Below are 23,062 nucleotides of genomic sequence, written 5' to 3' on the forward strand. Positions count from 1 at the left end.
TTGTGGCACAATTTCAGTAGAAGAAGGGATCGGTTGGTAGGGCATATTCTGAGGCATCAAGGGATTACAAATTTAGTACTGGAGGGTAAAAATCGTAAAGGGAGACCAAGAGATGAATACACTAAGCAGATTTAGAAGGATGTAGGTTGCAGTAGGTACTGGGAGATGAAGAAGCTTGCACAGGATAAGGTAGCATGGAGAGCTGCATCAAACCAGTCTCTGGACTGAAGACCACAAGAACAACAACAACATCAGTGTATGTTGATGATGCAATGTATGACTGATGTAGTATCAGGTGTCTCGAGATCTGCGAGCTACGCATACATCTAGCGTCATTTCCAGGCATCATTAAAGCGAGCGCGGACGTCAGTTGAGGCTACTGGCCGGCCGAAATGGCCGAGCGGTTCTAGGCGCTACAGTCTGGAACCGCGCGACCGCTACGGTCGCAGGTTCGAATCCTGCCTCGGGCATGGATATGTGTGATGTCCTTAAGTTAGTTAGGTCTAAGTAGTTCTAAGTTCTAGGGGACTGATGACCTCAAAAGTTAAGTCCCATAGTGCTCAGAGCCACTTGAACCATTTTTAAGGCTGCTGACAGTACTGTCTGGACATAATAAAACAAAACTTTTCCCTGTCGTTTATTTATGCCCCGACAGAATGACCTTTTTTATCCTTGAACTGATTCCAACACACAAATCACTTCATTGGCAACTGCCCAGCAGTTCAGTACGCCTTTCTCCTTGCACCCTTTCACAAGTCAACAGCTTTAGGCATTACGTGTTGCCTCACGCAAAAAGACGAGCGTGGTAGTACGAATGGTTATGTTTGTAAATACACCAGTTTGCAGCATCAGCCACGTAAATTTTGTCTCTAACGTCGTAGTTACGTGACGTTTCCTGACGACGCACCGTTGTTGCTTAGCGAACAGCTTTCTCACTCGCACTATGTCGATTGGTTTTGGTTGAAAGTGACACAACGAAAGGGCTATGTAGAGTGACGAAACTCAGTCGCTAAGTGATTAAGCACTAGCAGCAGTTGTTCACAAGGGAATCTCCCCGTCAGGTTCAGTTTTAAGACGGTCCATCGGGTAGCCCGTCAAAAAACTGAACACAGATAAAGCACGAAAACAGGAAGAAGGTGTACCGAACTGTGAAAAAGAAAGCAAAATAGAAACAGTGAACGGTCCGAGGACAAGAAGTGCAATAAAGAGCAGCCTGAAACAGTAATACCATCGTGGATAAGTGTGCATGATGTTGGGCTGCCAAGCGCCCGAGTCGTGTTCGAAATTCATTCGCGCCATTAATTTTTTTTCGCATTATGAACTGTCTACATCTACATCTACATCCATACTCAGCAACCCACCTGACGGTGTGTGGCGGAGGGTACTTTCGGTACCTCTATCGGTTCTCCATTCTATTCCAGTCTCGTATTGTTCGTGGAAATAAAGTTTGTCGGTATGCCTCTAGGTGGGCTCTAATCTCTCTGAATTTATCCTAATGGTCTCTTCGTGAGATATATGTAGAAGGGAGCAATATACTGCTTGACTCCTCGGTGAAGGTATGTACTCGAAACTTCAACAAAAGCCCGTACCCAGCTACTGAGCGTCTCTCTTGCAGAGTCTTCCACTGGAGTTTATCTATTCGCGATTACTAAATGATCCTGTAACGAAGCGCGCTGCTCTCCTTTGGATCTTCTCTATCTCTTCTATCAACCCTATCTGCTACGGATCCCACACTGGTGAGCAATACTCAAGCAGTGGTCGAACAAGCGTACTGTAACCTACTTCCTTTGTTTTCGGATTGCATTTGCTTAGGACTCTTCCAATGAATCTCAGTTTGGCGTCTGCTTTACCGACGATCAACTTTATATGGTCATTCCATTTTAGATGACTCCTAATGCCTATTCCCAGATAATTTATGGAATTTACTGTTTCCAGTTGCCGACCCGCTATATTGGAGCTAAATGAGAAAGGATCTTTTGTTTCTATGTTTTCGGAGCACATTATACTTGTCTACATTGAGATTCAATTGCCATTCCCTCTACCATGCGTCGATTCGTTGCAGATCCTCCTGCATTTCAGTACAATTTTCCATTGTTCCAACCTCTCGATATACTACAGCATCATCCGCAAAAATCCTCAGTGATTTTCCGATGTATGCACAAGGTCATTTATACATATTGTGAATAGGAACGGGCCTACGACACTCCCTTGCGGCACACCTGAAATCACACTTACTTCGGAAGACTTCTCTCCACTGAGAATGACATGCTGCGTCTGTTATCTAGGAACTCTTCAATCCAATCACACAATTGGTCTGATAGTCCATATGCTCTTACTTCGTTCGTTAAACGATTGTGGGGAACTCTATCGAACGCCTTGCGGAAGTCAAGAAACACGTCACCGTGTCTATGGCCCTCTGAGTCTCGTGGACGAATAGCGCGAGCTGGGTTTCACACGATCATCTTTTTCGAAACCCATGCTGATTCCTACAGAGTAGATTTCTAGTCTCCAGAAAAATCATTACACTCCAACATAATACGTGTTCCAAGCACGACGTCCGTCGGTTCATTGAAATTTTTGCTCTCTTTCTGCAATCTTGGCAGTTGTCATACTGTACATCGGTTATAGAATATAAGTCATGTGGTAAGAATATATTACCGTCGTAAATGTAATGAATAGTGATAACAGGCGAGATGCCACACGGACGTCTCACAGAAATGAAAACAACACCTTAGCGGACGTGTACTACGTTAGAGCAAAGGAATTTAAGAGACAAGACCTCCAAAACGGAATGCGACTTCAGAAATGTTAAAAACTTGTTTTGACAGAGCACACAGAAACTGTGTGATTGTGAAACTGTTGCGTTCATCTGTTGCATCTTATGTGAGAAACTATTATATTTTCATCATTTCCTTGGGAGTGATCACACTCACATTCATGCAAACACGTATCTCGTGCAAGGAGGCGTATATGACTCACTTGCAAGTCGTACAAATTAGGTTCGCCGGTAAGAGATTCCTACCATACGACACACACGTGCTGTCACTAATGCCGAGAGTCACACACGTTGGAGTATTCTATTGACTTGTCTCCTTGTCATCAAACGTTTGCGGTTCCCATTCGAAAGCCACTTCCTTTCGGCTGCTAATAGAATAGTTGTGCAGAATCAACTGTCATTACAGCTCCCTTCCTTACTCCTCACTGTTGCAAACGGACGTTACACCACGACACAGGCACAAATTTGAATAAAGCGAACATCGGAAAAATAGTTGCACGAGGGAAGTTTGGATACAGCTCGCTCGATTGGTAGTCCAACATCGTAGCCACTTACCCACGACGCCACTTTTAATTGTCTGCTACTCTATATTGAACTTCTTGTTCTTGGATGTTCACTGTTTCTATTTCGCTTTTTTTCCACAGTTCAGTACACCTTCTTCCTGTTTTCATTCTTGATCTGTGTTTAGTTTTTGACCAGCTGTCCACTGCGTCCTCTTACCACTACTTATGAGGGAAGGTGGGGGGATTCGATGTGGAGTTTCCCTCGTTAGTATTGCGGGCAGGTTCATTGGTTTGTGACAGACTGGTACGGGGTGTCATAACTGAAATGAGAAGTAAGAGAAGATGGTTGTGTGGCGGTGAGACCAGGATTAGGGTTTGGACAGTAAATCAATGAATATGTCTGGTACACTAGACAGGCAAATCTAGGACGGTAATAGCTCTGAATGGACGACAAAGTCGAATCAGTGGTAAAAGTGAATATGTAAAGAATTTTTTTCTTCTTGACTAAATTACTTTAATCACAAATTTGGCATCAATAATGAATCATCCTAACTGAAACATATATTACAGTTTATGTTATTAACCCCCACAAAATTAAATACTATACTTTCAGGTAGTATACCATATTTGCAGTACCAAAGTGGTAGATGGAATTAGTGTTATTGAAAACAAAATATTTTTTTCACCAAATGATTATATAAATAACCATATATAAATTATTTGTACAAACTCTAGTAACATCAACTTAAAGAAGTAATTTTTTTCACCACAGCACAAAGCGACACTGTATCCGTAATTAATACAAAGTTGGATAAACATAGTCAGCAACAGCTTAGTATTCACGCAGTAAAATACGAGAGTAATAAACCTAAAGTTGCTGCTACTAAAATGAATGATGATGACGAACATGCACTACTATTTGAGTTTGGGGTAGAAGTTTCTGGCTCTCCAGTTGGTCCTGTCTCTCCAGTTGGTTCTGTCTCTCCAGTTGGTTCTGTCTCTCCAGTTGGTTCTGTCACTCCAGTTGGTTCTGTCACTCCAGTCGGTTCTGTCTGTCCAGTTGGTTCCGGCTGGTTCTCAATATACGTCTGCAGCCAGACGCGGATACTGTCGCGATGTTTATCCGTCCAGTCCATGTTTGCCTGGGCTCCAGCTAGAGACGCCTGCACGACCTGCAGTGTTGCTGAGTCGAAGTTTGCTTCATTGTCATTAACAAAACTGGTGAGCTGGAAAAAAAATGTTTTGGTAAAGACAAAACATAACGTGCTGAACAATTTTTCTTAGAATACAAAATGGTGAAACAACTGTTTACGTAATTTCTTGTATTCATCTGGCTGGTACTTGTTCGAGAAACAAGGATCCTTAACTCATTGAAAGCATATTTATGTTTGTTCCTACACCCTCTTTGTTATCAAACTCTTCTGTCAGCATGGAGTGTCGGATCGTGTACGGCTCTAAATGGAGAGAGCTTTGGAGTAGCGGATGTGTGTATTTTACTTCTATCAAATCTACAAACATGCTTCACAGAGTACCGAGCAGTCCAGAATGGGTGGTACTTTGTACCACTACGAGACGTCCCCTTTCCCGTTCGTCTACCGACTGAAACGAGGATGAAGGGATTGTCCTTGTGCCTCCGTTCGAGCTGTAATCTACCTTATTTAGAACCTGTAGTCCTCACGTGTGGGTGCAAAATGAAGCCAGGTGGATCGTACTGCAGTTTGTTGCAAATGCCAGCCCACTAAGTTTCATCCGTAGGGTTTCGTGAAAAATCCTCTCCATGGATTCTCGTCCGAGTTCACAGAGGATTTCCATAATACTCACACGACGATGCACCCAGCAGTCACAAATCTACCACCACGTGTCTAAATTGCTTCGATGTCTTCCTTTAATCCGATCTAGTACGGATCCCAAACCCTCGAGCAGTACCCAAGAATAGGTCGCACCAGCGTCCTAAATGCGATCTCCTTTACATGTGAAGCAAACTTTCCCAAAATTCTCCCAATAAGGCAAAGTCGAGCATTCGCTTTCCCTACCAGAATCTTCATATACTCGGTGCAGTTTATATCGCTTTGCAGCGTTACACGCAGATATTTAAACGAGGTGACTGTGTCAAGTAGAACGCTACTGATGCCGTATTACAACATTGCGGATTTCTTTTCCCTACTCACGATGGAAAAGAATATGAAACGTACAGGGACAAGAGGGGCGTTGTTTGTGAGGTTACAAGGGATACTTGAGGTTACAAGGGATGCTGTAATAGTGTAACTAATTTGCTGGATGTGGTAATGTTTACTGTGGAAGAACAGTTGGGGTGTAGCACCCACAAGTCAATATATTTATGGAATCACCTTCTTGATAAAGAGAGGAGGCAGCATATAACAGTTTCATATTGAATTACTTAGTTACAGAATTGCCCATGTCTATGTGCATAACTTGGTACATATGTTAATAATGTAAGGTGTGCTTGTCTTGCTAATCATTGGATTTGCTGGGTATCTGATCAATGAAATAGGAGTACTCCATAAACATAAGAGCTCCTCAAAATAGTTCAAAACTCAAATTTAAAACATAGTAGCAGGAATAATATTTTGGACATTAAAGAACATGTTTTATATAAAAATTAAGTTGTAAGGATGTTTGAGAACCTCTGAATAATAAGTTATTGTCTTTTATTGTGAAGGTACTGTTCAGTTTTCGAAGTATGTAGGGCAAAATGAGTATTTCGTATGCCACACCTTTTAGGCAAAGACGTGATTAAACAAAAGAAGAGGAGTGAAACTGCCTAAAAGTGGAGTGCCCTTAAATATATAAATAATCTGATGATTGTCTATAAAATAATATAAGGTATTTAGTTTTACGTATTTCAATATTGTAACATTGTAAATGCATGATGGTCATGTTTAGAAATAATATATTTGACTAATGTAGTGTCACGTGACGAGACACAGGACGGAGGATAGGGGACAAAGGTGGTGGTCTTTTGATCGTGGTCCGTCGGTGCGGTAAGGTCGGTGCGGCTAAGAGCCGCAGACATAGGATCACGTGGTCATCAGTTTGTTCTGTGGATGTGATTTAGAAAAATAAAAAACGTTTTCATTCTAAACTGTTGTCGGTGTAAATTATTTGTTAACGATCGTGATTTGGACAAACACTTGAATTCATTCAGTGCTGTACTTAGACTGGCTATTTACTCGATATAGGGCGCGAATGCAACTGTGCACAACCGAACTCCTTTTGCAGACGAGTCATGATAAAAGGTTGCGTACAAGCCCCAGTGAAGTTGCATGTTGCATGAGAACATACAGGCTCTCCATTTGAATGCCCTGAAAAGCGTGTCCAGTGTGTAAGTGAAGAAGCCGAGCAACCAGAAATTTCTGGCAGCTGAATTGCTATGATATTCCGGCGGGGGTGACCGAGCGGTTCTAGGCGCTACAGTCTGGAACCGCGCGACTGCTACGGTCGCAGGTTGGAATCCTGCCTCGGGCATGGATGTGTGTGATGTCCTTAGGTTAGTCAGGTTTAAGTAGTTCTTAGTTCTAGGGGACAGATGACCTCAGAAGTAGCGCTCAGAGCCATTTGAACCATTTTGAACTCCATATCCGCATCCAGTGATGCCTATCGTCTGATGATGACAAGGTGACCGGTCGGTACCTATTGACCTCCCGACGTCTGTTCGGACAAGTTTAGTTTAGTCTGACGTTGGGACAATCCACCCAGAGGAGGTGGAAATGTACAATGCCTATCGTCTGAGGATGACAAGGTGGCCGGTCGGTACCTGTTGACCTCCCGACGTCTGTTCGGACAAGTTTAGTTTAGTCTGACGTTGGAACAATCCACCCAGAGGAGGTGGAAATGTACAACAACAATGCACCACTATATGACCTAGTGATTCGGTGGCGGAGGAGATTCCACTGTAGTCGAACAAGTCTGAATGGCGAAGAACGAAGTGGCATTTCCATCTAACGCCACCTGCCTTGTCCATAAGCTCTGTGCTCGCGCTGGAAGTCGAACGTTAATGTGCATCCACGCCGACAGTTGTGGATTCACTGCCCATGGAGGCCTATCAGTTATGTGAAAGCATGGTGTCTGTTCTTTCAGACATTTTCATTCTTCGCCACTGATTCCTCATAAAGTCCCGACGCAGCTAATACCAAGAGATAAGAAAAGAGTGAGAAATGACCGAAATGAATGTTGACAGTTGTGGATTCACTGCCCATGGAGGCCTATCAGTTATGTGAAAGCATGGTGTCTGTTCTTTCAGACATTTTCATTCTTCGCCACTGATTCCTCATAAAGTCCCGACGCAGCTAATACCAAGAGATAAGAAAAGAGTGAGAAATGACCGTAAAGAATGTTGACAGAAGCGACTCGAAAACATATCAGATCAGCATGGATGCGTTTAGGCGAGGTCCTGTATTATTGATAACACTCATTAAGAGGAAGAATAGTCTGAATTGTACTAAAAAGCTAAATAGATCACAGAAAACACTCGTTCTCATTAAAGTTTTCAGAAATCGTTATTCTATAGAAAGTAATTGTCAAAGATGCATTGTAGCTGGCTTCGCCTAACTTCCAACACGTCATAAAAAGAAAGTAGTGTAGAAATACTAGTACGTTGGACTATAAAATTCCAAAATGAAAATAGCAGTTTGAATAAAGTCAGTACCGCCATTAGACTGTTGTTTATTTACAGTGTTACATTTACACTTACACAATCATGATTTCGGCTTTAAAGTGGCATTATCAAGTGTTTTAAGGGTTATAAATTGCCTAAGATGCCACACTGTCGTATTAAAATACACTAGATATACGACAGTATGCCATCTTAGGCAATTTATAACCCTTAAAACACTTGATAATGGCACTTTGAAGACGAAATCATGATTGAGTAAGTGTAAATGTAACACTGTAAATAAACAACAGTCTAATGGCGGTACTGACTTTAAAGAAATATATTATGATTGTGGCCACGCATTAAAAAAAAAAAAAAAAAAAAAAAAAAAAAAAAGCAGTGTTACAACAGGAATTAATTGAGGATGCAGAAGTCACGGGATAGCGATATACTCATATACATATGGTGGTACTATGGCGGTACTATCGCGTACACAAGGTATAAATGGGTAGTGCGTTGGCGGAGCCATCATTACTGCTCAGGCGGTTCGTGTGAAAAGGCCTCCGACGTGATTCTGGCCGCGCGACGGGAATTAGCAGACTTTGAACGCGAAATGGTAATTGGAGCCAGATGTGTGCGACATTCCGTTTCAGGAATTCAATATTCCGAGATCCAGAGTGTCAAGAGTGTGCCGAGGGCACCAAATAGCAGGCATTACCTCCCACCACGGACAATGCAGTGGCCGACAACATGCACTTAACGACCGAGAGCAACGGCGTATGCATAGAGTGGTTAGTGCTGACAGACAAGCAACACTGCGTGAAATAACCGCAGAAATCAGCGTAGAACCGCAGAACGTAACCATCTGGACAGTGCGGCAAAATCTACATCTACATCTACATCTACATTGATACTCCGCAAGCCACCCAACGGTGTGTGGCGGAGGGCACTTTACGTGCCACTGTCATTACCTCCCTTTCCTGTTCCAGTCGCGTATGGTTCGCGGGAAGAACGACTGTCTGAAAGCCTCCGTGCGCGCTCTAATCTCTCTAATTTTACATTCGTGATCTCCTCGGGAAGTATAAGTAGGGGGAAGCAATATATTCGATACCTCATCCAGAAACGCACCCTCTCGAAACCTGGCGAGCAAGCTACACCGCGATGCAGAGCGCCTCTCTTGCAGAGTCTGCCACTTGAGTTTATTAAACATCTCCGTAACGCTATCACGGTTACCAAATAACCCAGTGACGAAACGCGCCGCTCTTCTTTGGATCTTCTCTATCTCCTCCGTCAACCCGACCTGGTACGGATCCCACACTGATGAGCAACACTCAAGTATACGTCGAACGAGTGTTTTGTAAGCCACCTCCTTTGTTGATGGACTACATTTTCTAAGCACTCTCCCAATGAATCTCAACCTGGTACCCGCCTTACCAACAATTAGTTTTATATGATCATTCCACTTCAAATCGTTCCGTACGCATACTCCCAGATATTTTACAGAAGTAACTGCTACCAGTGTTTGTTCCGCTATCATATAATCATACAATAAAGGATCCTTCTTTCTATGTATTCGCAATATATTACATTTGTCTATGTTAAGGGTCAGTTGCCACTCCCTGCACCAAGTGCCTATCCGCTGCAGATCTTCCTGTATTTCGCTACAATTTTCTAATGCAGCAACTTCTCTGTATACTACAGCATCATCCGCGAAAAGCCGCATGGAACTTCCGACACTATCTACTAAGTCATTTATATATATTGTGAAAAGCAATGGTCCCATAACACTCCCCTGTGGCACGCCAGAGGTTACTTTAACGTCTGTAGACGTCTCTCCATTGATAACAACATGCTGTGTTCTGTTTGCTAAAAACTCTTCAATCCAGCCACACAGCTGGTCTGATATTCCGTAGGCTCTTACTTTGTTTATCAGGCGACAGTGCGGAACTGTATCGAACGCCTTCCGGAAGTCAAGAAAAATAGCATCTACCTGGGAGCCTGTATCTAATATTTTCTGGGTCTCATGAACAAATAAGGCGAGTTGGGTCTCACACGATCGCTGTTTCCGGAATCCATGTTGATTCCTACATAGTAGATTCTGGGTTTCCAGAAATGACATGATACGCGAGCAAAAAACATGTTCTAAAATTCTACAAGAGATCGACGTAAGAGATATAGGTCTATAGTTTTGCGCATCTGCTCGACGACCCTTCTTGAAGACTGGGACTATCTGTGCTCTTTTCCAATCATTTGGAACCCTCCGTTCCTCTAGAGACTTGCGGTACACGGCTGTTAGAAGGGGGGCAAGTTCTTTCGCGTACTCTGTGTAGAATCGAATTGGTATCCCGTCAGGTCCAGTGGACTTTCCTCTATTGAGTGATTCCAGTTGCTTTTCTATTCCTTGGACACTTATTTCGATGTCAGCCATTTTTTCGTTTGTGCGAGGATTTAGAGAAGGAACTGCAGTGCGGTCTTCCTCTGTGAAACAGCTTTGGAAAAAGGTGTTTAGTATTTCAGCTTTACGCGTGTCATCCTCTGTTTCAATGCCATCATCATCCCGTAGTGTCTGGATATGCTGTTTCGAGCCACTTACTGATTTAACGTAAGACCAGAACTTCCTAGGATTTTCTGTCAAGTCGGTACATAGAATTTTACTTTCGAATTCAATGAACGCTTCACGCATAGCCCTCCTTACGCTAACTTTGACATCGTTTAGCTTCAGTTTGTCTGAGAGGTTTTGGCTGCGTTTAAACTTGGAGTGGAGCTCTCTTTGCTTTCGCAGTAGTTTCCTAACTTTGTTGTTGTACCACGGTGGGTTTTTCCCGTCCCTCACAGTTTTACTCGGCACGTACCTGTCTAAAACGCATTTTACGATTGCCTTGAACTTTTTCCATAAACACTCAACATTGTCAGTGTCGGAACAGCGTTAATGGGCTGTGGCAGCAGCCTAACACCATGACATCGCCTGCAGCTTCTCTCCTGGGCTCGTGACCATATCGGCTGGACCCTCCACGACTGGAGAACCGTGGAATGGTCAGAAGAATGCTGGTAAGAGCTGTTCGTAGGGATCGAGCGTGGTGCAGGCCCCACAGAGCCATCGACCCAATTTGTCAACAAGGCACTGTGCAAGCTGGTAGTGGCTCCAGAACAGTGCGGGCTGTGTTTTCATGGAATAGACTGCGTCCTCTGGCTGGAAACGGTTATGTTCGGTTACTTGGAGGCAACTGCAGCCATTCGAAGACTCCAGGTTCCCAAACAATGCTGGAAATTTTACGGAAGACAGTGCACAATGTCACCAGCCCACAATTTTTCGCGAGTGGTTTGAAGAACATCCCGGACAGTTCGAGCGAATGATTTGGCCATCCAGATCGGCGGACATGAATCCTATCGAACATTTTGGGACGTAATCGAGAGATCAATTCGTGGACAGACTCCTGATCTGGCAAGAATTTCGGCATTATGGACAGCTATAGAGGCGGCATCTCTCAGTATGGACTTCCAACCACTTGTCCCCTCCACGCCACGCCGAGTTGCTCGACTAGGCCGGGCAGAAGGGCGCCTGACACGGCATTACGAGGCGCTCCGTGACTCTTGTCACCCCACTGTAAACCTACACGATATTTTACTCATTTTAGTACTGGGCACTGTATAGCGAAGATGATGAGGAATGGCACAGTACTCGACGCATTCTGAAACATGCAGTCTAGTTACTTATTGACTATATGGAATTTTCTTTAGCGAGTGTTATTTTTTTTTTACTTGCAGCGGATACTTACCTCATTAAGCTGCTCTTCCGTGGTCAACCTCGCCGCAATACCAGAGACAACGGTGCTGATAATGTTGAAGCCGCCGTAACTGCAAAAAGAGGTTACACGTTTTACTTGTTGAACACATTAATAGCCTCCTCTAGAGTGAACGATATTAACATTAGTGTTTGTCCCAGAAAAGCTGCGTCCTCTATGGTTGTTTATAATGTACCTGACACTGTGAACTACAGTAAACAGCAGAATCTGAAATGAAGTGGGAATAGATGGAGCAGTTCACACTGTGATCGACTTTCTCCTTACCTCATTAGTTGTGCCCTAGGCGAGTACAGCTAATTACACTGGAGCGCCAAAGAAACTGGTATAGGCATGCGTATTCAAATACAGATACGTAAATAGGCAGAATACTGCTCTCCGGTCGGCAACGCCTATATAAGACTACAAGTGTCTGGCGCAGTTGTTAGATCAGTTACTGCTGCTACGCTGGCAACTTATCAAGATTTAAGTGAGTTTGAACGTGGTGTTATAATCGGCGCACGAGCGATGGGACGCAGCATTTCCGAGGTAGCGGTGATTGGGGATTTTCCCGTACGAGGATTTCACGAGTGTACCGTGAATATCAGGAATAGGGTAAAACATCAAATCTCCGACATCGTTGCGGCCGGAAAAAGATCCTGCAAGAATGGGACGGACGACGACTGAAGAGAATCATTGACAGAAGTGCAACCCATGCGCAAATTGCTGCAGATTTCAAACTTTCCTGGAAAAATTAAACTGTGTCCGGACCGAGACTCGAACTCGAGACCCTTGCCTTTCGCGGGAAAATGCTCTCCTGTGAGCGTCTGTACAGTTTACAAGGTAGAAAAACAGGTACTGGCAGAAGTAAAGCTGTGAGGACGGGTTGTGAGTTGTGCTTGGGCAGCTCAGATGGTAGAGCACTTGCGCGCGAAAGGCAAAGGTCCCGAGTTGAGTCACGGCCCGGAACGCAGTTTTAATTTGACAGGAAAGTTTCATGTCACCGCACACTTCACACTCCGCTCCAGAGTGAAAATCTCATCTGGTGCTGGTTTCAATACTGGGCCATCAACAAGTGTCAGCGTGCGAACCATTGAACGAAACATCATCGATACCGGCTTTCGGAGGGCCCACTCGTGTATCCTTGATGACTGCACGACACAGAGCGTTACGTCTCGCCTGGGTCCGTCAACACCGACACAGGACTGTTGATGACTGGAAACTTGTTGCCTGGTGGAAAGAGTCTCGTTTCAAATTGTATCGAGCAGATGGACGTGTACGTGTATCGAGACAGCCTCGTGAATCCATAGACATGAATGGCGGCAGGGGACTGTTCAAGCTGCTAGAGGATCTGTAATGGACTGGGGCGTATGCAGCTGGAGTGAAATGGGACCCCTGATACGTCTAGATACGACTCTGTCAGGTGACACGTACGTAAGCATCCTGTCTGATCACATGCATCCATTCATGTCCGTTGTGCATTCCGACTGACTTGGTGAATTCCAGCAGGACTATGCGACACCACACACGTCCATAGTTGTTACAAAGTTTCTCCAGGAACACTCTTCTGAGTTTAGACACTTCTCATGGCCACCAAACCCCCGAGCCACGAACATTGTTGAGCTTACTTGGGATGCCTTGCAATGTGCTGTTGAGAAGAGATCTTCACTCCTAGTACTTTTAAGGATTTATGGACGATTCTGCACGATTCATGATGTCCATTCCCTCCAGCCCTACTTAAGACATTAGTCGAGTCCATGACACATCGTGTTGCGGCACATCTACAGGCTCGCGGGGGCCATACAGGTGTAGCAGTTTGTTTGGCTCTTCAGTCTAAATGTAGTTGCGAATATGGGCAACCATCAGCTGTATAGTGGAATGATGATAGTGAAAAATTGTGCCTAACCGGGCTTCGAACCCGGATTCCCCGCGTATTGAGAGCGGTCGCCCGACTATTCAGCTATCCGAGCATGACCTACAACCAGACGCAAATACCCATATGTCGTCAACCATGTGTCTACATCCTATACTAGTACATACAGGGAGACATTTCAGTTGAGACTCTGCATGTGCATCTTTTCAGAGATGGTTGCAGGACTCGGTTGTTCGCTACAGGATGTCAAATCAAACGCCTTTCAGTCGTCTAATTTCCAAACTTATTTTATTTTTCTACCAGCTTCGGTGATTTACTACGCCATCTTCAGGCCCATGACCGACGTGTAGGAAGAGCCCGCCTCAGTTCTGGTCAAAACAGGGACCAGCATTCAAATACTGGCACCTGTAGGTTTCTGCTCGCTACATCGATCACTTCAACCACTGTCTGCCGACTGTTGGAGAGTGTAAGAGTTGGAACATACAACAGGTGTTTTAGATCGACTGCTAATGTACAAGTGTTACTTGCAGGCATGAAGAAGTCGCAATATTCTTCATGTTTGTTAGTGCGCTTTCTCTCGACCTGTGGTGCAGCTCTAGTGCATTCTGAGCTGTTGTTCTTGTGGGAGTCCTTGCTCATCAAGGTGCAACACGTCACACGTCTTACAAGTATCTCACCTCGGCCTTGCAAATGGTATATTTGGAAAGTATTTAAAAAGGATCCTTCTATAAATCATGTCTTTAACTTTTATCTCTGAAAATTTTGACTTTAAATGTATTCTATAAAGGGCTAATATTAAGTTCACAGCAGATATATTCTTTAGACTACTTCTACTGTAATGATTCTACTCTCTTGTTACAGGCGTCGTATGTTGGTTTATCAGTACACTATCGTCCTCAGTATATTTACAGCTGTATAAACCATCCCTGTTATCATGGTACGACACTAGATCCATCTTTAGTTTTTTGGTTAATGTCACACTGCTCCTCCTTGGAACTCCAAATACTTTCACGTATGTTTGCGGGCAAGCGAAATGACCGCCGTTTCTACCAGGAACCGTATGTATCACGCTTGATTGACGGCGACTACATAGGTTAGTCATATTTACCATTACGCCATATGGATCCCGACAGTTTTTTTTAAACACATTAGAAATCTGCCTTGAGTAGTTACAGTATCTTCTGGAAAACTACTGCAGGTAAAAGTCTGGACATGTTTTACTGGATTCGCCAGATCAATAACAACAAAATAAATGGAAATCGTCCTTTACTGATTCACGAAGATATGGAAATATTTTAATATGTTATTCTACCAGCAAAACTAAAGAGAAAAGTACATATAAAGAAAGGTCCGCAAATGTTTAGTACGGATTTACGGCTAATAAACGATTTTGCCTGAAATTTAGCAACTTCGCTAATACGAAGCCATCGCAATACTGTACGAGGTTAAAGTAAAGCACGACTTCCATTTATTTTGTTGTTATTGGTCTGGTGAACCTAATAAAACATGTCCCAGACTTGTACCTGCAGTAGTTTTCCAGAATATCTAGAGAAGAAAAGTTCGTAAACTTTAAGTTATTAACTACTTGTCCCAAATTGTTTTTAAATTGCATACAACTGCACATAGTTTTCAATAGTACTTGTAGGGAATTTAATTTTGAAAAAATGATGGTAATAACGTTAATTGAAAGTGTATGAATGTGTCAGATAATCTGCTTTTATTCATAACATAGCGCACCCAACTTCATGCTAAACGGGAGCAAACGAAGCTCAGTGATAAGGAAGTTGTACAGCGTACATACAATTTCACAATACATTCACAATAAATGTTCAAAATGCCTCCACCGATTTCAATGTATTTAGCTCTGCACGTGTATGAACAGATTTTGTTGCCCGTTTCAGTTTCACAGTGTTGTTCCTAATTTCGTCTACTGCATGCATAATGCCAGCAGGTAATGCAGATACACGTCTGGAACATGTTTTATTAGATTCACCAGATGAATAACAAAATAAATGGAAATCGTGCTGTACTTTAACCTCTTACACTTTTGCGGTGGCTTTACATTGATGAAGTTGCTAAATTTCAGGAAAAATCTTTTATTAGCTGTAGCTCTGTAACTAAACATTAGCTTACCTTTGTTTATATGAACAATTTTCTTTAGTTTTACTTGTAGAATAACATATTAAAATATTTGCATATCTTCGTGAATCACCCTGAAGAAGTCGTGAGATGAATTTGTTGTGAATTCATTTGACGTAGACTTGCAAGACAGGATACACCTGCAGTTCAACTGACGTGGGGAAGGTTATTACGTTAGTTTCTAAATATTTAAATACAGTTTCTTATTACATTAGATACATCTCCATTCCCCGTGTTTCACTGAAATAAATACTGTTATGCATGCGTTCTATATTGTTTACCGCTCACGGTAGAATCAAACCTAGTTCCGGCAAGAATGGAACAATTCAGTATACAAATAAAATAACTTCATTTATTTATTCGGATTTCACCGAAATTGTTTTCCCAGAACTCGTAATATATTCTGCTCCTGCGATATGCCGTCTAATTTTCGCAGATAAGAAACGTTTTGAGACATTACTAGCATCATTTTGTTCTTCGACAGCGTAAACATGCCCTTAAACAACAAACAATATGGCAACTATTGCGTTCGCCGGTTAAACTGATGTAATTCGAAGCTGATTTTCAGGCACGTTTAGAATGAAGGAGATCGTGAATCTAGCACCAACGACATCTGTTGATCACCGTTACGATTCGTTACCATCGTCACACGATGAAGCGCTTTTACCAGCGGTGTTCCATATGTAAGGCGACACATTTTTTTTTTTTTCTCAAGGTATGTTGGTTTTACTCAGGATCCCTATACACCATATTATTCCCCACTCTTTTGGCTGTGAAGTTCTATTTTTCAACATAATCTCCGTTTAATGCGATGGCCTTACGCCACCTTACTGGCAGGGCCTGTCTGCTAGCATGGTACCATTCTACTGGTCGACGTAGGAGCCAACGCCTTGCTTACTGCTTCCTGCGTGGCGCATCCTCCGATGGGCCAAACAGATGGAAGTCGGAAGGTGCGAGATCCGGGCTGTAGGGTGGATGAGGGGGACAGTCCCATGAGGTTTTGTGAGCAGACATGCGCGAGGCCTTTCTAAGCCGTGCTCACTCCAAACTATGCGTTTCCTTGAACTTGGCTGTCTGTCTGTGTTTGGTTTCCCGCCGTTGTTGCGGCTATTCCATGGTTCTTCCTCCTTCTACGTGTGGCACCAGCCATATGTATCTATATTTGCACCATCTTTGGTCTGGTGCATATAGTTTCCGGCTAGGGGCTGTGCGGGCAGTCGGTCGGTTGGTGTGGACCAGGGAGGATATCTCCGTGCGGCGCAGTCGGCTGTGTCTGCTGGCGGTCCCTGCGCAGTGTCGGGGCGTGTGTGGAGCTGTCCGATGGCTACGAGCTCCGTGGCTCACCGACCCAGGACGTCAAAGTTGAGTGGTGTGTTAAGTACTCAAGCCACGTCCATTCATGTTGTGTCGTTCGTTTCGGTGGTTCGCTGTTGGGGAGCTTTTTCTGTGAGCAACACCAAGTATTTTGTAGTGGTGAAATCGAGCTGCCGTGCAGTGGTGTCAAGTATATTGGTCGACTACAATTTGAGTGCACCAGCGGATTTTTCTGCCTTGTGGCCGTTAGTGTTCCGGTTACCTGCCCTGGCCACTAAGGTAATTTCCGGCAGTGTCCTTTGCTCACCTGTTGTCACAGTCCAACACCGTGTGTAGTTTTGACAGCTTAATACATATTTCATTGTGGATAATCCGGTCTGTAACAGTGTGGTCTTTGAGTTTTCATGTTGTGATTGGTGGCTAGCAAGTCGTTTGGTTGGTCGGTCTGTGACTGTCTCTTGGTTGGGTTATCGACGGATCAAGTGTAGTTGGGGCCAGCAGCTGTCGCACCTACGTGAACTTTAATGTTTGTAGGGCAGGTCCACCCCCCCCCCCCCCCTCTCCCTCCCCCGGATACATCTGTGTGCCGGTGTACTGCCATTTTCATGGGTGTTTAATGGTCTGTTGGTAATCTATTATAGCCAATGCCTTAAAGAAAATTTTTTTTATTGTGGTTTATGTAAATCAAGGGCCTTCAGCCCGTATAAGAAAGTCTGAATTCTGGCAAGTGGATATTTTGCTGAAAGTTACTGTTGTTGTGCTAGCTTTTCATTTAGTGCGCTGTCAGCCACTTCAAACTTAAACGTTCAACGTATTTTGAATTTTTGGAAAATCAATTGTGGGCCTTCAGCCGCTTAAAACCTTATTTTTAAATTTAGTTATTGTCGCTGCGTTGCTTTAGTGTGCTTTTGGCCACTTTAAACTTAAAGGTTAAAGTATTTTTTTGAATTTTTGGAAAATCAACTGTTGGCCTTCAGCCACTTAAAGCCTTATTCTCAAAATTTCCCCTTAAGCGAAAACATTGCGTCCTTCTGCCTTAAAAGATTGTTGTAATATATTTTAAAATTTGGAAATTTAATTGTGGCCTTCAGCCGTTTGTATTGCACCTTGTTTATGTTTGTTCTATCCACTTTTGCCTTGAGGCTTTCAGCCTAGATGTGATATATACATATATATTTTTATTATTTTATTTGCAATTTTAGCTGTGTGTCTTCAGTCACTTGAAATTTACCTTGCTGATTTTTAAGATTTCTCGTTTGGAGGTCCTCAGCCCTGAAAGAATTGGATTTTGAAACTCGTAGTTGTAAACGTTCGGCTATGTGCCGTTTTGGTTTAAAAGTGTTATTAAATTACAATAACTTACAATTTTGAACAGAAACTGACCGACACCTTATTTGGCCCTTTCCACAATTCTAATCACCTACCGTGCGGGTTTAGCTGGCGTATCACTTTCGTTGTCATGGAAAAGGAGAAATTCGTCAATATTTTTGTGGTGACGAACACGCTGAAACTTTTGTTCAGTTTCCTGAGGGTAGTACAATTCACTTCATACTTGATCGTTGCACTTCGATGGAAGACATCAAACAGAAGAACTCTTCATAGCCCCAGAAGACTTTATCGGCTGAGGCTCCGGCTCTGAACTTTTTCTTCGGAGGAGACGTGGTCCGTTTGCCATTTCGCTTCCGGTTCAAAGTGGTGAACCCGTGTTTCATCAGGTCTGACGATTTTCGACAAAGAAATGTCACGATCAGCTTCGTAACTTACGTGAAACTCCGCAGAGACGGTCCTTCGGTTCTCTTTGTGGTCTTCTGTTACGCACAGAGGAATCCTTCGGGCTCACACCTTTGAGTACCCCAGCAGGTGGACGAGTGTGTCAACACTACCCACAGAGACGTCCAGTTGAGCAGCGAGGTGTCTGACTGCGAACCGTCGATCACTTGGAATGAGAGTGTCCGCTCGTTCCAACATTGCAGGAGTCTCCAGCTGCGTGCGGCCGGCCGGCACGCGGAGGTCGGACAAGTTCGCGCGACGTCGTTTCGAAGATGGAGATGCATCGCCTGATTGTGCCTTGTTTCACTGCCAGGTCTCCGTAGACATTCTGCAGGCGCTTATGAATACTTGCGATACTCTGGCTTTCCAAGAAAAGAAATTTAATGACAGTTCTCTACTTGGAACGGATCCCCATTGGGGACGCCATTTTGAAGGCTATGCACAGTGCCGACACTTACCAAACTTCGTGAAACTATAGTCTGAAGCGGGAATGTTCGACGATGTCCCTCAACAAACTCCGCACTTTTGCAGCGAAAACTGGGCGAGAAAAAGATGTGCTGCATTACTTATTGAACGCTCCTCGTAGTATAATATACTCGCAAGTACGAGGCGTGTTTTTGAAGTAAGTACCGTTTTGAAATTAAAAAAAAGACGTGCTAAGATATCTCAATAATTTTATTTTTACATGAAAACCTGTACCTTAATCTACGCACTGACGCCATTACAGTCTGATTCTTCTTTGTTTACGTTGTGTACTGAGTGTTTAAGATGCCTCCGATACTCGTGAGTCCCGCCGGCCTGTTATAAGATTCCTTAGTGCTAAAGGCCTAAAAGCGACCGATATTCATCGTGAGATCTTTGCAGTTTACGGAGAAAACATCATGAGTGATGGAATGGTAAGAAAGTGGGTGAGAGTATTTAAAGATGGCCACACAAATGTGCATGATGAACAATGGAGTGGGCGTCCTTCGGTCGTTAATGAAAGTTTGGTGCAGGAAGTGGACAATAAGGTAAGAGAAAACAGACGTTTCAAGATTTCCTCCTTGAGGAATGACTTTCCTAATGTTTCTTATAGTGTTTTGTATGGCATTGTGACCGAGCACTTGAATTACCGGAAATTGTGCGCACGTTGGGTACCGAAAATGTTGACGGATGTGCACAAAACCAAACGTTTAGACAGTGCATTGACTTTCCTTGAGCGGTACCACAACGACGGTGATGATTTCTTAAGCTAAATTGTTACGGTCGATGAAACATGGTTGGCCTACGTCACACCAGAATCAAAGCAACAGTCCATGGAAGTTGAGCAAGGGCATCGTTTTGCTGCAAGACAATGCACGTCCGCATGTGGCGAATCAGACCAAAGATCTCATCACATCTTTTCGATGGGAAACTCTAGATCATCCTCTGTAGAGCCCTGATCTTGCGCCCAGTGACTACCGTCTGTTGCTGCACTTGAAGAAACACCTGGGCGGTCAGCGTCTTCAAGACGATGACGAAGTCAAAACAGTGGTGATGCAGCGGTTAACAAGTCAGGCGGCACACTTCTAGGACGAGGGTATTCAAAAACTGGTACAACGTTATGACAAGTGCCTCAATATTGACGGAAATTATGTAGAAAGGTACATTAAGGTACAGGCTTTCATGTAAAAATAAAATTATTGAGATATCTTAGCATGTCTTTTTTTAATTTCAAAACGGTACTTACTTAAAAAAACACGCCTCGTATGTAATGTAATAAAACCAGTTCTGAAAGAAAAGATACTTAGCTCGTTTCGAACGTTGGGGCTACAATTGGGGAGCTACTTCAGCTGTTCTGGGGTCTGGAGAACTGACCACATGCCCCTCCTCCCTCTGCCTCCCCCCCCGACCTTAGCTCATCACAGAGTTAATTTCATACAGATACTGTTGTGCACATAGTTCCACGTAGTTAGTGCATACACAACTTTCCCACTAGAGCGCGCCCCGCTAAGCACAACAGCGCAGGCGCAGCGCTCGTCCGTCTCCGCACTACGAGATGGCGCTGCCTCAGAGACGGACCAAATTCTGCTTCCGCCAATCCGCGTATTAATATGTAACGGAGCCAATGAGATTGCTACTAACGTAGAACCTTTTCTCCTCGCGAATCACACTCGCGCAGTGATGCCTGAACGCGCGAGGTATTATATCGAGTGTACAGACCTCCGATTAGTCAGTCTGCATTTGTCTGCAACAGCCTGTACCAGTCTGCATTAGTCTGTACCAGTCTATAGTCAAGTTTCAGTCTGCACCTAATAAGATTACCATATTTCTGTACTTAGCCATGAAGATAAATGTATAGACACTTTTGTCAAGTATCAGAGGTATGTGAGAATAAGATTAACGTACCAAGACCAAAGGAACTTCGGATTGTCAATTGTAAATAGCATCCAGAACCAAGGTAAGTTATTTTTATGCTTGTTATTATTTTAATAAATGTGTGTGAAAATTAATCAAGTTCTGTTTAAAGTTGGTCACTGTCAATCTGCTATTCTAAGCGTGCAAGTGGCATTTCTATCGTCTGACCTAACGGCAGAAGATAAACACGCCACAATAAGACCACGAGACATATTGCTCACTTTCGCCTACTTCGTCAGAGCGACAAGTCAAATAATCTGATGGTGTGTGCACCGAAGGTCTTACAGTATGCACACCACAGATACCTTAAGGAGTCAATGAAAACCCAAAACTTCTTCAGTAAATGAAACCTTCAGATTTGTAGTCGTATGATTCTTGAGTGAATCACCTTCATAGGTTGATATACGCAGGATACTCACTACTGCCTGATGGCGTCGAAGTTCTGGCTGAGGAAGTTGAGCGCAGCCTGGATGCCCTGCGGCGTGCCGAAGGTGGAGGAGAAGACGGTGGACGAGTCCTGGCTCCTGATGCCGGAGTTGTTCGTGATGGTCTTGGAGAGGTACCTGCGAACAGCGGTGGCACAAGGTCAGGCGGTAACTCCGACACAGACACGTCTAAACTTATTCTGGTCGCACAGCATCTGCACGTGGGTGTGCTGTGCCTGCAGTTGTAAGAGGTAGGTGCAAGGCAGAACTGTATTACTACAAACACGTACAGCTTCAGCGGTAAAACACACACATTAACAATGGTCCAAGTAGCCAAGCTGGCAAAAACAACCTCAGATCTTACGATACATGTTCAGAAAGTAAGTCTAATACTTCCAGGAGTGCTAGTTTTGCCAGGTTCGCAGGAGAGCTTCTGTAATGTTTGGAAGGTAGGAGACGAGATACTGGCAGAAGTAAAGCTGTGAGGACGGGGCTTGAGTCGTGCTTTGGTAGCTCAGTTGGTAGAGCATTTGCCCTCGAAAGGCAAAGGTCCCGACTTCGAGTCTCGGTCCGGCACACAGTTTTAATCTGCCAGGAAGTTTCATATCACCGCACACTCCGCTGCAGAGTGAAAATCTAATTCTGGAAACATCCCCTAGGATGTGGCTACGTCAAGTCTCTTCAATATCCTTTCTTTCAGGAGTGCTAGTTCTGCAAGGTTCTCAGGAGAGCTTCTGTAAAATTTGGAAGCTAGGAGACGAGGTACTGGCAGAAGTAAAGCTGTGAGTACCGGGCGTGAGTCGTGCTTCGGTAGCTCAGATGGTAGAGCACTTGCCCTCGAAAGGCAAAGGTCCCCAGTTCGAGTCTCGGTCCGGCACACACTTTTAATCTGCCATGAAGTTTCATATCGGCGCACACTCCACTGCAGGGTGAAAATCTCATTCTGGGAACATCCCCCAGGCTCCGGCTAAGCCATGTTTCCGCAATATGCTTTCTTTCAGGAGTGCTAGTTCTGCATGGTTCGCAGGAGAGCTTCTGTAAAGTTTGGAAGGTAGGAGACGAGGTACTGGCAGAAGTAAAGCTGTGAGTACCGGGCGTGAGTCGTGCTTCAGTAGCTCAGATGGTTGAGCACTTGCCCGCGAAAGGCAAAGGTCCCGAGTTCGAGTCTCGGTCGGGCACACAGTTTTAATCTGGCAGGAAGTTTCAAGTCTAATACTGTTGTTGATAATTCATCCGGGTTATATAGCCGTGGTCTATGGAATACTTCTACTCCTAACGTTTCGTCCAATACTACGTAGGACATCTTCAGAGGTATGGCTGGTCCTGCTGAGTCCTGCCGACTGACGAGTCGGGCGTCGGAGAGCGGCCTAAATACCGAGGAAAGTGGGCGTGGTCTAGCTTGCACATAGTAGCAGAGAGAAAACTAGCCAAAGATAAAATGTAACTATCGATAATACTTCGTCACAGATAAAAATCACTTATCGATTCTGTAACG

General features: G+C 44.0%; 1 protein-coding gene across 1 annotated transcript in view; it reads right to left on the reverse strand.

Moving 5' to 3' along the window:
• Positions 1-4,118: 4,118 nt before the first annotated feature.
• Positions 4,119-23,062, reverse strand: part of LOC124718769 (aminopeptidase N-like) — a 152,655-nt gene continuing 133,711 nt past the window's right edge. Inside the window, exons 15-17 of the mRNA XM_047244382.1 lie at positions 21,562-21,705; positions 11,668-11,746; positions 4,119-4,505 (exon numbers count right to left, since the gene is read on the reverse strand). Coding sequence (XP_047100338.1) covers positions 4,119-4,505; positions 11,668-11,746; positions 21,562-21,705 — 610 coding nt within the window. The remainder of the gene's footprint in view (positions 4,506-11,667; positions 11,747-21,561; positions 21,706-23,062) is intronic.

This window comes from Schistocerca piceifrons, chromosome 10 (assembly GCF_021461385.2).
Source record: "Schistocerca piceifrons isolate TAMUIC-IGC-003096 chromosome 10, iqSchPice1.1, whole genome shotgun sequence".
Classification (NCBI taxonomy): domain Eukaryota; kingdom Metazoa; phylum Arthropoda; class Insecta; order Orthoptera; family Acrididae; genus Schistocerca; species Schistocerca piceifrons.